The following is a 13,941-nucleotide window of genomic DNA, read 5'->3' as shown; positions in this document are numbered from 1 at the left end:
TAGGAACAGCAAATAATCCAACACAAAACTAGAAGAAAAAAATACCCACAGACCAAAGTCTGATATTAACTAGTGAAGGTCTAACACCACCAAAGAACACCTATAACATCTTGAAGGAACAGAAGACCCCTGGGATCCCAAGCCAGGTAGGGAGGAGGGACAAGGGTCTCAGCCATGCCCCCTGACTTCCGCAACCAGCCCAAAGATGACCACCAAGCTGCCAAATGAAGTGCCCCAGACTCCCAAGCTGGGGCAGTGGGGGGGCTGATGGCCTCGGCCATGGCACCACCAACATCCACAACCAGCCCAGTGACAACCAAGCTGCCAAATGAAGCACCCAAGGATCCCAAGCTGAGGCAGCGCGGGGCTGAGGGCTTCAGCCACACCCCCGTGACATATGTACCCAGCCCAGCAACAACCCAGTCACCACTGGAAGCCTCCTGAAATGAAGGGGGGGCCCACAGGCCTGGATCACACTCCCCCTCTTTCCTCCTCTTCCCATCCTATATCTCTGTCCCCTCTTCTTTTCTCCTTCTCCCAACTGCTTCGCAACATTTTAGAATGAGGCATGGAGCCTGGGGAAGCCAAACCCAGCTGCAACTAGGCAAGCTACCGCCACCACCCTGGGGCCCCACCAGGGTCCTGAGGTATGCAGTTGGGCCGGGAACCTAAATGTAGCTGCAACCAGGTAAAGAGCACACCAAAAACACCATTTTCACATGGATAGCCCTCCATTGCCACTGCAATTGCCGTGGCTGCTGCAAAAGCGGGTAGTCTCTATAGCAGGTCATAGCCACCATGCATATGGCACTCCAGACTCTCAACTTCATTGACACAGGAGAAGCACCAGTGGAGACCAAAAAAAAAAAAAGAGGTCGTCTCTCCACAAAGCACACTCCAGAGTAATAAAAGAAGCATCTGCTTTACGATAATAAGGGAGGACTTGATCATACCTGTCTCATTACTAGACAGATCATCTAGGCCACAAACCAACAGAGGAACAATTAATCTATCAGATGGAGAGAACAAATCTACGGTTATTAGAGGGGGGAGTAGGAGGGGAGGGGGAGAAATTGGATAAGGGGCATAAAGGATAATTACGATTTGTAATGATGAATATGGTAATAAAATTTTTAAAAAATTAAAAGGAAAAAATAAAAATATTGGTGCCCAAAATAACAACACAAAGCTAAAACTAAGTTAATAACAGTAGATAAATTTTTCCAAAATAAATTTTCAAAAAAGCAGAATCTGCAATTGGAAATAACACACCATGTTCTAGGATTTAAAAAAAATAAAGATTCAGAAAAATCAACACTAAGACTTTTTAAGCAAAATTACTGAATGTTAAGAATAAGGAAGAATCCAGGCAATCTGATAGAAAAAGCAGTCACTTCTAAGGGGAAAGATAAGGGTGGTCTCAGACCTCTGCAATGGAGCAGTGTATATAAAGTATGAGGAAAAAAGCAAGGCCCAGAAATGTCATCCCGCACTATCATTCAAGCATAAAGGTTGACACAATGGTTACAGAAGGTGGACATTAGGGCCGGCCCGTGGCTCACTCGGGTGAGTGTGGTGCTGATAACACCAAGACCCCAGGTTCGGATCCCATAGAGGGATGGCTGGTTCGCTCAGTGGCTGAGCCTCCTGGTGCTGACAACACCAAGTCAAGGTTAGGATCCCCTTACCAGTCATCTTTAAAAAAAAAAAAAAAAGAAGGTGGACATTATACATCATGTCAGTGTACAAATAACACTGTTAAACAATAACCAGGGACACAGGAAAAGTTTGTAAATTCTTTTCCCCTTTCTAGTGGTTAATACATACTAAGTCAGTTTAATGTAAGAGAAAAAAAGGCTTAATATTATAAAGGAAACCACCAGAAGAACTAAAAACTACAACATAACCATCAAAAACCAGAAGGCCTGAGGAAGGAAGATGGAAGGATGCGTAGATCTAATCAAGTTTTCATGTTTCATAGTCGATCATGAAAAGAAATCATCCAAATTTATTAGTTTACAAGACATTAAAACAAATATGAAAAGAAATGAAGACAAATCATTAAACACATAACATTCTTCCTGCTCGTGAATCTGCCCTGGGCAAAGCTTTGAGGAACAGTTCATCTCTGCTCCCCTCAGAATCCACTGGGGTGGCTTGAAGGCTGGGGCTGGGAACATTTAAATCTCACTCACTGACATGTCTGTGCCTGGGCTGGGAAGATTCTTAGCTGGGACAGGTACAGGTGGGGTTCCCTAAGGATCTCTCTCTCCATGAACTGCCCATGGCCTCTCCAGTACAATGGCTTAAGGGTAGCCAATTGATATGATTTTTAAATCTATTAAGTTGGCAAATATAATGACCAGTGCTGGCAAGCACACAAGATCTGCTGTCAAGGGTAAGCTGACAAAACCACTTGGAATACCAATTTGGCAATACAGACCAAAATGTTAAATTTGTTTGTTTTAACAATTCCATTGCTAGGAATTTGCCCTTCAGATATAAACAAAAGCTCACCAAAATAATTTGGACAAAAACATCCATCGCAGCATTGAATACACTAGAAAAAACTAAAAACTTGAGTGTCCGTCAGTAGGGACTGTGCAGGTTCAAACCTCACCAACGCCCTGCTAATCTGGGCCTGAAATGCCCTTGCAACTCATGTCTCACACCCAGTGGTGCCCCTTCCAATCAATTCTTCCAAGCAGCCAGAGCAAATTGGATTGTCTTTCATAGTCAACCCCCTGCAGCTTAAAATCCTTCAGGGCTTTCCGAATTGCTATAAGACCCCATACATCCCTTACCTCTGGAGCCCCGTTCTGCACTGTGCCCCAACCTCCTCACTGGCCTTCCTGCAGCCCCTCCTCTGCTACTTCCAGCCACAGGGCCTTTGCATGGACAATTTCCTTTGCCTGTATTACTCCATGCTTCTTTCTTCCTCCTGTGGGGTAGACAGGGCGGGATTCGGGTGGGGGGGGTCTCTCTGACCATCCCAACATTCTAAGATTCAGCCCACCCCCTGCCCTGCCTCTTAATACTCTGTACTTCTTTCATACTTCCAACAGGTGCCATTTTACTCTGTATGTCACTAGTATTTGTCTTTCCCCCACCAAATCACCGAGTTTCATAATAGCTGGGGCTAAATATACACTCCCTGGCACCTTTTGGTACCTGGTACATAAGAGGTGCTCAATAAATGCTGGCTGAAGTGGTGGACACTACAAAGGAAGCCATGAGCTAGATCTGTACATGCTGATATGGAAAAGGCTTCTAAGTGGAAACATGAGGTACAGGGCAGTGTGAAGCCTCTGCTCCCTTTTGTTTAATTAAAAGTTATCTAATCAAGACAATTGCTGTATACTGGACCATTATGTCTACACATGACAGAAATCCAACAAATTGCTCTAAGTAAAAACAGAAAAAACCTAGGGACAGGGCTTGTTTCAGATGTGGCTGGATTCAGGGACAAGACACCACCACCACCAGGGTGTGGCGCTCTCTCCCCGCCACAGCTCTCCTCTCCAGGGGCAAGAGTCTGCAGCAGCTCCACCCTCACATCCTCCCAGGTTCAGTTCACATGAGAAACAAGAAGCGCTCTCTCCTGAGGCAGCCCCAGCAAACTCGACCTGGGATAGGTTTCCCTGGAAGTTGGGAGGCTGAGGGCAAATATCCATCCAAAGCAGAACTGAGAAGGCAGAGGGTGTGGTTCATTAGAGGGAAATTTCAGTGGTTACCAAAATAAGGGGAAACAGATGCTAGTGGCCAAAACAAACACACATCACTATAAACTGGTACATGTACTTTTTTTTTTTTTTTTAAAGCAAATTGTTAACAGTTACTTCCACTGGGACAAGGTACTGGCAGCTGGGTAGGAATATATATACTTTTTTCACTTTGTACCATTCTTTAACATTGACATTTTCTACCATGTACATGTGCTATTTTTAATTTTTTAAAATCACAATTGAGGTTCTTTCAATTTAAGAATTTTAGTTCTTAAAAAATGACGCTTGTATACAAATGTAACTCTTATTCAGAGTAGCCTCCAACATATGAATAGGAAAACCAGACATTAACAGTAGTGCTTCATGTTAGTACCATACAAAAACACCACAAATTTAGGCACTTTATCAAAGGAAAATGTTTAGAAGTAAATGAGGTTGAGTCTTCTGCCACACCCTGCAATGAATTCTGCTGATTCCCTACTTACACACCTTTACAGATCACATAAAACCTGATATTGAGAGTTCTTTTTAACTGAGTGGGATTCAAGTCAAAGAAATTCAGAATAGTAAATACTCAGGATTTCCAAATAACATTATTTTCTGTTTTCTGCATTTCCTGCACAGATTTTGGATTTCCACATCCTGGCTTCCTGTTATATATTTAGATATCAGAGCTTGCTTCAGGGCTCCCATAGCATGTTTTACCTTCACAGCAATGAAAATGTATGCAGCATGAAGGCTATGATTCTGTTAAGTCAAGAGTTTTAAAAACTTGTCTGATTAGAACCTGCTATCCTTTTAGTTAACAGAAAATGACAAGCACGGACACAGCAGGCCACCCAATCAGAGCAGGTGCAATGAAGAGGGAGTGGTACCTCAGGAGAACCAATGACTCATCAAACTTAAATGGGAAAAAGCAACACAGTCAAGTTTCCATGTAAGGTGATTTTACAGTAAACATGAATTTGTCAGTGTCCAATAATTAACTAGAAAACCTCTGTCTTCTTACTTGAAGACTTTTAAGCAGTAATTTTTATAATGACCAGTTCTTATACTGACAATGAACTGGTCATGTGGCAGACCCTTTCTAGAAGAAACTAGAATGTCATCCAGTGTGCAGTTTTCTGTGCCTGCCCCTACTCCACGAAGGAGCTCCCCATGTCCTATCTGCTCCTCCACAGAGAGTCTCAGCTGCCCCATTACAGGTCTTCTCTTTTATTCCTAGCTCGATTGTCCTCCTTAGAAGCCCGAGATTTCGGATCTCCTTCCTTCTTCTTTTTAACCTTCTCTTGCTTTGTTTTATTCTTCTCTTGGCTTCCTCCTCCTTTGCCAGGGTACACCTGTCCTTCCAGAGTTACATCAGCACACCTGTCCTGACTGACCAAGAAGTCCTTAATCTCCCAGGCGTAGCTCCCATCACGAAGCATGAAGATAGCACGGTCTGATCCCACAATGAACCTTGACAGAGAGATGCAATCATACAGTTAACATACACTAGGAAGGTGCTAATGGTCAGAGTGATTCTGTGGTACTTAGCTAAGAAAAATGGGTCACTGCAAATTATGCATGCATACAGAACAAAAAAAGTGTTATTTTGCAAGGCCTAGCAGCTACTGACATCTAACATTTGAAAAAACTAGTTCACTGAACTGTTAAACACCCAGTTCAGATCAAAACAGAAATAGACACTGGATGTTCCTTTGTGTTGTAAGCGGATGCTGAAGAGAGCATTAGGAACAGCTCCTCAGTATGCTGCAGAGGTGTTCAGGGGCTGCTGCCAGGGAGGCAAGAAGGAGGCTTCTATTTGTATCCGTCTTATATTCTGAAGTGTCCAGCTGAAGTTTTGTTTGACAAGACTTCTGCTAACAAAGCCTAAAAAGCACTGGCTTAGAGCAGGTCATTATAAGAGGCCCCTGAAGAGCTTAAGAGGATATTCAGCTACTAGATGGAAATCCTAACCCTGGAGGTTAACAGCAAGCAGCCTCGCTTGTCCACATACAACATGCCCCAAGGAAAAAAGAGGAACAGAATGGGGTCTGAGTGGACCACTAGTATGGCCAGTGGACACGATTACTCCGTTCCTGAGGGACACCACCACATCTCCACCCTTCAGTTTATAATGCTTCCACCACTCCAGAGACCAGTGGTACTTCCAGACCGCCACTGCCAAGACACTCTGTAAGTGTCTGTCTATAGAGGCTGACACAAGCATTCTGCTGGCCCAGACATTCTCTAAGTAGTCCTTCTGCTTCTTTTTATTACTTTCATATTTCCTAAATTAAGTTTGAAGACCCCACATTTCAGAACTGTTGTTGAGGGGGAGAGAGCAGATTCCTTAGAATTGCATCTCAGGACAATATCAAAACCAGGCCCCTTTCATTAAACTAGTTACCTGTTAATGGTATGGTCCAAGCTTTATGTGTGAACACAGCTACACACAAAAGCATTCTCCACTGAGCAGAAACTTCTAAAGGAAGCAAACTGTCAGCCTGTAACTAATTTGTCCCCCAGAGAGGCTAAGCTATACAACTTTTTACTCAGATGAAATAAAAGCTAAAGATACAAAGATAAATAAAACTTTAAGATCAAATGAGATATTCAAAAAACAAACTTCCTAGCTTTGAACAATAATGAATGCTCTTCTTTAAAGAAAGAAATATACTTTTTTAAAAAAAAGAAAGAAAGGGGCCGGCCCGGTGGCGCACTGGATAAGTGCGCCGCTTGGGAAGCGCGGCGGCGCTCCCGCCCGAGGGTTCGGATCCCACATACAGACCGGTTCCCGCTCACTGGCTGAGCGAGGCGCGGGAGCAACACCGAGGGTTGCAATCCCGTTGCTGGTCCCCGGTCCGGTACGGGGGCAACACAGAGGGTTGCGATCCGTTGCCGGACACGGAAAAAGACAAAAAAAAAAAAGAAAGAAAAAAAATTCACGTAAATAAATTTAAAAAAATTTGAGGGTTGCGATCCGTTGCCGGACACGGAAAAAGACAAAAAAAAAAAAAGAAAGAAAAAAAATTCACGTAAATAAATTTAAAAAAATTTGGGGGGGGACAGTTGGCTGGCTGGTATGGGGATCCAAACCCTTGACCCTGGTGTTATTAACACCATGCTCTAACCAACTAAGCTAACCAGCCACCCTAATAAATAAATGTAAAAGAAGAAATCCTAGACAGGAAAGGCCCAGGGCCCTTGCGAAGTACTGCCACCAAGGACACCCTGCTATAGCTTAAAAAAAAATTCCCAGCACAGCCTACGATTTCTCAGCAGGTTGTTGGTACTTTACCTCTGGACGTCATAGTTGGCATTGAAAAGACTGCCCTGCCACAGGCTTGTGATTTCCTCCGTCTCTTTCTCAGTGGGGTTTCCTGATACAGTGACAAACATCATGAGAGTCTTCCCTTTTTTCGTCATTTTCAATATGCTTTCAGGCTTGCCCGGGTCTATCTGTGAGAAGTCAACAGGTGCTGGGGGTCTCTTGTGCTCTGGCAGATCTCCTTCTTCTATGTCATCATCTTTCTATCAGGATGGGAGGAAAAAGCATTAACCCATCATCAGAAATTCGCTTTTCAACTGCTACAGGCAAAAATGTCTGCATATGATATCAGGTGCAGGCTTATGACACAAATTATAACAGAAAAAGAAAAACCCGGGGGCTTTTCTCTACTTGACTTCAAAATAAAGTCTAAGTTTCAGGCAGTACTTCCTACCCATCACCTCAGGTTACCAATCACAGAGTGCCCCATGTGATGGGTTTCTATAGGTTTTACACTCTCCAAGAATCCACCCAATATGGTAGATTGGAAAATGGCCACATTATGGTATGGTCATACAATGAAATACTACACAGCAATAAAAAACAAGCACAGATCTCAAAAATATAGAGTGACAAACACCAGGCACAAAATAAAATATACTATACAATTCCATTTATTTAAGGTTCAAGAATAAGCAAAACTAATGTAGGGTGACAGAAATGAGAATAGTGGTTGCCTCTAGGAGCAGGGTATGAGGTGGGATTGACTGTGAAGGGACACGAGAACTTTCTGGGGTGATGGAAATATTCTATATTTTGACAATGGTGTGGATGACACAGATATATCCACTTGTCAAAACTCATTGCACTTTATACTTAAAATCTGCATTTCACATATATCCATTTCACCTAAATAATAAGAACTGTACACAAATATTCAATCCTAGTTAGTAGGTTTGCTTTTTGCAGTGGTATGAGCTAGCGATTCTGAAACTACCTTCTGTAAACTCTAGGCTTGAGCAAAGTAATAAACACGTTAAGGATAACGACAGCCAGGTTTCTCATTTTCGGAAAGGAAGTCACAAATACAGAAGGGAGAAGAATGTACCCTGTGTAATGGATGACACTGGAATTGGAGGCATCAGAAGAAACTTGTGATTTTTAATAGATAAATAGATAGGTAAAGAGATGGATGAATAAAAACATTTAAAATAACTAGGGTTCCTCGGAGAAAAGATTAATTACAGCAAGGAAACAGAAGATAAGCCTAGAATACTTTAATCACATAACATGTCAAAATGACAAAGAAGCCAACTTGAAGCAGCTCTCATGGGCCAAATCTGGAATAATTTGATCAAAATAAACAGTAATAATGACTTGTAACACCCCAAGTAAGATAAATTGAGTCCGTACTGATATAAACAAATAAATAAATTACTAACAGTAGAATACCACTTAATGAATAGAATACAGATTGACAGAGAGGTAAATATTTAAAAGAACCAGGTCTGGAACTAGGAACCAGGACCCTGGGAGAAACGGCTAATCCCAGCAACAAAATAAAAGTCATGAAGTACTGATTGATACATGCTACAACATGGATGAACCTTGAAAACATATATAAAAGAAGCCAGACACAAAGGACTACACATTCTACAATTCCATTTATAGCAAATGTCCACAACAGACAAATCTATTGAGACAGAAAGTAGATTAGTGGTTGCCTAGGGCTGGAGGATTAGGAGAAAATGGGGGGTAAGTGATTGAGGATTTCTTTCTGGGGTGGCAAAAATATTCTAAAATTGATTGTGGTGATAGTTGTACAACTCTTTGAATATACTAAAAACCACCGAAATGTATACTTTAAATGTAAACTGTATATGGCATGTGAATTATATCTTGATAAAGCTGTTACCCCCCCAAAAACCTAAAATGAAACAAAAAGTCTGTATGTCATTATTATTTGACCCTCTTGACAAATCCCTAAAGGGCCAAGGCTTAAGACACCAACAATAATGTACTGTACTAAAAGTATTTTTAGTAAAAAGTGAGCACAGAAGAATTTTAAAGCAATGCTGGAGAGCAATCCATATTTATATAAGACCTGGGATCTTGTTTCAGCTCTACGTAACAGTTTTGTGACCTTGGATAAGATTCCTTACTCCTCTAGGCCTGTTTCCTCATCAACAAAATGAAACGCAGAACTCAAGTGATCTCCAAGCCCCAGCAACATGACTACACATAACACACCAACCTTATCAACTCTGCCACCCTCTCAACTGACCTGTTTCTTCCTTAATTTGCGTTGAAAGCTCTGTTCAAGGTGACCTGCAGACAGGAGCATGGGCTATGCAGTCAGATGGATCTCGGTTGGGTGCCACCACAAGCTGTGTGGCCCTGGACAAATTACCTAGCTCATGTAAGTTCTGCTTGGGCTGGAGGATTTATTTTATGACAAAGGCAGCAGTATTGAGTACACGCAAGCTATTACACTGCTCCCTCCTCAAGCCCCCGTAATCCCACCTCCAACCACAATCATCCTATGGCAATTGCACTCTCAAAGTCACAAAGGAGCTCCTACTTGCCCAATTTACAGGCTGTTTTTGTCTTCATTCTATCCTACTTCTCCATAACATCTGTTATGGTCTCCTTAAAACATTCGGAGACTTCCAGTTGGTTCAATACCCTAAAATATTTGTATTTTTCAAACTGATTTCACTAATGACCATGAAATTAACTTAGCAAGTCACAAGCAGCATGAAAATGTAACTAAATAATCCTAAATGTAGCGCATACAGTATGGGTAAGGATTGTTTCAAGAAACCTTAATTTCCATTTTATATGTTTTTATGTGTGTTTCAGTTACAGAAAAAAAGAAAGAAAAAACAGTACCCTAGATGTACGTAATTGCCCAGTTCCACTCTAGTATGCACCAACTGTCCCACTGTGTTCTTTATTCTACAAACAAGCCCATCCTTACCCGCAGGCAGGGCTTGCACCGGAGTAGCTAAATCAGGCACTCCAGTGATCACAGTCTCAGCCCCGCCTCCAGCCCCGTCCAATATTTACAACTGCCTTCACCACTTCTCCATGACTGTTTCTCAAAGTCAATAGCTACAAAGCTGAGCTCCCCTTTTCTACAAATCCTTCTCTTCCTCCTACGGTCCTTGATAGTAACTGCTACCTACTGAGTTGCTACTATGTACCAGGCATGTTACATGTATTATCTCCAAACATCAAAACAATCCTACAAGGTCTCCATTTAACATATGAGGAGGATGAGGCTCAGAGAAGATAAATAATTTGTTCAATTTACTCACATGCTATCAGAGGTAACACTGAAGTGCAAACCCACATTTCTGGCTCCAAATCCCTCCAACCTACCGATTCCCATTACGCCTGGTTACCATACTTAAAATGCAATATCACCTTTGGTTGTTCTACACCAGTTGGAACTCAGCATTAGTTCAAACACAATAGAAGGAATTCTCATCTTCACCAAGTCAAGGGTTAAGATCCCCTTACCGGTCATCTTTAAAAAAAAAAAAAAACTCTGTCCTTTTACTATATTATGCTGTCACCTTCCTGTTCACACATTGAACCAACTATCAAGTCCTGTTAAGAGCATATAATCTCTCACATTTCTCCCTTCCATTCCACACCTGTAGCTTCTAGCTTAATCCAGGTCCTCCTCATTATCTTTATTTTTTGGTGGCTGGCCAGTATGGGGATCTGAACTCTTGACATTGGTGTTATAACACCATGCTTTAACCAACTGAGCTAACAGGCCAGCCCCTCATTATTTATGTACACTGCCAATGTGTACGGTGGTACAGTGACATGGTTAAAAGAAAGGGCTCTAAAGTCAAGTGACAGCATTTGAAACTCAGCTAGCTTGCTCTGTGGCCTTGGGCAAGTTACTTAACCTCTCTATGCCTCAATGTCATCATCTAGAAAACAGGGATAAGTGCCTCCCTCACTGATACAGTAAGAGATAAAATTAAATGAGATAATATGCTTGTTTGGTCCTTCAGATTCTCTCCCTGTACATCCATCCTAAATTTTGCTGACCAATTAACTTTCCTAAAGTTTAGCCCTGATCATGACATTCCCCTATTCAGAAACTTTCAAGAGCTGCACTCCAGAGAATATTCCAAAGCCATTTAAAAGTTCAAGTGTGTGGGGCCAGCCTATGGCTCACTTGGGAGAGTGCGGTGCTGATAACACCAAGGCCACGGGTTCGGATCCTATATAGGGATGGCCGGTTAGCTCACTGGCTGAGCCTATTCAGAAACTTTCAAGAGCTGCACTCCAGAGAGTATTCCAAAGCCATTTAAAAGTTCAAGTGTGTGGGGCCAGCCTATGGCTCACTTGGGAGAGTGCGGTGCTGATAACACCAAGGCCACGGGTTCGGATCCTATATAGGGATGGCCGGTTAGCTCACTGGCTGAGCCTGCTGCTGACAACACAAGGTCAAGGGTTAAGATCCTCTTACCGGTCATCTTTAAAAAAATTTAAAAAAATAAAAGTTCAAGTGTGAATACAATGCAGTAACCTGGGGAAATGCTTAAGAGGTATCAAATGAAAAATGAAGAGAAAAAAGTACCACCAATGCTATGACTTCAGCTATAAAAATTATGTCTGCACATGGTAGGGCCCTTGAAAAAGTGAACATGTTTTGGGATAAGGTTATGGATGTTTAAATATAAACATTCCAGTACTGTACTATTTGGGTAATACAACTTTTCATACTCATCACACCTGCATATTTTCTTCTAAATAAGGTGCAAACCTTGGAGCAATGAAGGTCTCACATGGCCTGGTTCCCACCAACCTTCCCATCATTAACTCCCACCACTTTGTTTCAACATATATAGTCTGTTCCAGCTAACCTAAATTATTTAACATAGCTAATGGTTATTGAGTTGCACCATTCTAGGTTCTTTCCATGTTTTCTCAATTAATCCTTGTAACTACTTTGATGTGGGTAATACTAACACCTCTATTTTGCAGATGAGGAAACTGAGGCACAGAGAGATTCTTTACCACTCCAAATTCACAAGTTTAAGTGCTTCGAAGTCTAATGCCAGAGACAAGGCTGTTAATCTTCACTACTCTGCCCAAGTCCCATCTGTCTCATCCCCAGTTCAAGTTGTTCTGTTAGACATGTGTTTCTCCCTCATTTCCTCAGCCTGTCTAAAATGCCACTGCCCCCACATTTTCCTTGGCCTATTGAAAATGCCATTTCCTCCCTGAAGCCCTTTGAGATTCCCACAGCACTTTCTCTCTTTATAGCACTTATCAATTTCTTTGTATTATGGTTATTTTTACTGTTGCCTACTGTTTCTGATGGATCCCTTGTTCCTCTCTGCAGCACCCTCTTCATATAACTCAGGGTCTGAGTATTTCCAGGGTAGGATTTCTCATGAGATGGTCTCACTTTGGCAGATCAAAACGCCTTATTTACTACAGTCCAAAAAGAGATAGGGAGACTGCAAGGGAGATATGGAATGAAGAGGTTCCCTCTTCATTAGTGGTAAGCACACATTCAAATGTATCCCACTCTTTCCATCACATGCAGATAAACATGAAAACACGTCTGTTTTCTTCTAGCAAAATGCATCAGGTGGCATTTCAAGCTTCTGTCTGAAAGTCTTCACCCCTCCCCCACAACACATAGAGATAATCACAAAGTAACAAAATGTCAGTGTTGGAAGGAATCTTAGGAATCATCCAGTAAAACCTCCTCGTTTTGCTGATAAGGAAACAGGCCCACAAAGGAGATATAACCTGCCCAAGGTTAGACAGTGAGTACAACCAAAATTCTGACTCCACTATACCAGCTGTGCAAATCAACCAGGACCAGTACAACCACCTTTGGAAGGGAAAAAGGCAGTAGCGTGTTTTTGGTCAGTGAATTTTACCTTAAAAGCTTATTACACACTCCCTGTAACTGCACATTCCGGTGCATCCACGCAATAAATCAGAAAACTTACTTTCACAAAAACAAGTCACTGCTCCTTTAAACGAAAACTATGAGTTCCATGACAGAGAGCCACTAGCCTTTACTATTCTACCCGCTAACCCCCAATAAAATAAGTCCGCCCACAAAACTACAAAATTACAAAATTCCCAGCAGGGACATATATCTAAACGGGAAGTCTGAAATCCCACTGATTTAGAAGACAAGAGAATTATCAGATAGATAACACCGTGGAAAGATAATCATCACCGCAACCCCCTCACCCACCCAACCACTCACGAAGGGAGGATGAAGGAAAAGCTCTTCAGCAGTAGAGTGGGAAATGTCTTTCTCCTCACTCGCAGGTCTCACTGACCAGGGGGGTCGACGCAGAAGCGACCAAGGCACGGAAGGGAAAGTAAAGCTGAATAATGGCGGGCTGACTCGCCATTGGAGTGGCCCGAGAAACGGAGGCAGGTGGAAGAGGCCACGGGGATGAGAGGCCTGGGGCGGGGGTCCGCAGGGCGTGACGGAGTCAGAGGAGGGTCGGAGGTGGCCTGAGTGGGTAAGGACTCGTGGCAGGAGCAGAGAGAAGTTAAGAGAGTCGGGAGACACCGAGACAGGGGTCAGAAGAGCGCAGCGCAGGCAAGGGGTCAGTGGAAACGGGGCCCTGGACAGGGAAGAGCGGGGAGGGTGTGCGCGCGCCGCGGACCTCCCACTGTTCCAGAAGACGCGCCATGTCCGCATCATTGTAGTCGCGAATATCCTTCTTCTTCTTCCGGGGAGGTGGGGTAGCCTCGCCGGGCGTTCCGGCCGGGCCGTCGGTCGCGCAGTCCCCAGCCGGCGGCAGCAGAACCAGCAGCAGGATGTCAGAGGCAAAAAGCAGGACTACAGCCGTGCGCGCCCAGCTGGAGGCCGCCATCTTCGCCGCGCAGCGCCACGCCGCCGCGCAGACCGGACCTGCGCGCCGCCCGGCCCCGCCCCTGGCCGCGTTTCTTGGG

At 43.2% G+C, this 13,941-nt stretch overlaps 1 protein-coding gene across 1 annotated transcript; it reads right to left on the bottom strand.

Annotated features, from left to right (window-relative positions):
- Positions 1–1,988: 1,988 nt before the first annotated feature.
- On the bottom strand, positions 1,989–13,871 carry LOC103603114 (LDLR chaperone MESD). Its single transcript, XM_008587589.1, has 3 exons — positions 13,653–13,871; positions 7,009–7,241; positions 1,989–5,183 (listed from the first exon to the last, which is right to left on the bottom strand). The coding sequence occupies exons 1-3, from the start codon at positions 13,860–13,862 to the stop codon at positions 4,925–4,927; spliced, it is 702 nt and encodes a 233-aa protein (XP_008585811.1). The 5' UTR covers positions 13,863–13,871; the 3' UTR covers positions 1,989–4,924.
- Positions 13,872–13,941: the final 70 nt, after the last annotated feature.

Source organism: Galeopterus variegatus, unplaced genomic scaffold (assembly GCF_000696425.1).
Source record: "Galeopterus variegatus unplaced genomic scaffold, G_variegatus-3.0.2 Scaffold4461, whole genome shotgun sequence".
Lineage (NCBI taxonomy): Eukaryota > Metazoa > Chordata > Mammalia > Dermoptera > Cynocephalidae > Galeopterus > Galeopterus variegatus.
This window is presented reverse-complemented; position numbering and strand designations above follow the sequence as displayed.

What these genes read in the sequence shown, in the direction of transcription:
- LOC103603114 (XM_008587589.1), bottom strand. Translation starts at nt 13,862, where the DNA reads ATGGCGGCCTCCAGCTGGGCGCGCACGGCTGTAGTCCTGCTTTTTGCC. An exon ending in GTCTTCTGGAACAGTGGGAG is followed by an intron (nt 7,242 to 13,652) that starts GTCCGCGGCGCG and finishes CCATCCTGATAG; the next exon opens with AAAGATGATGACATAGAAGA. An exon ending in GCCAACTATGACGTCCAGAG is followed by an intron (nt 5,184 to 7,008) that starts GTAAAGTACCAA and finishes CTCTCTGTCAAG; the next exon opens with GTTCATTGTGGGATCAGACC.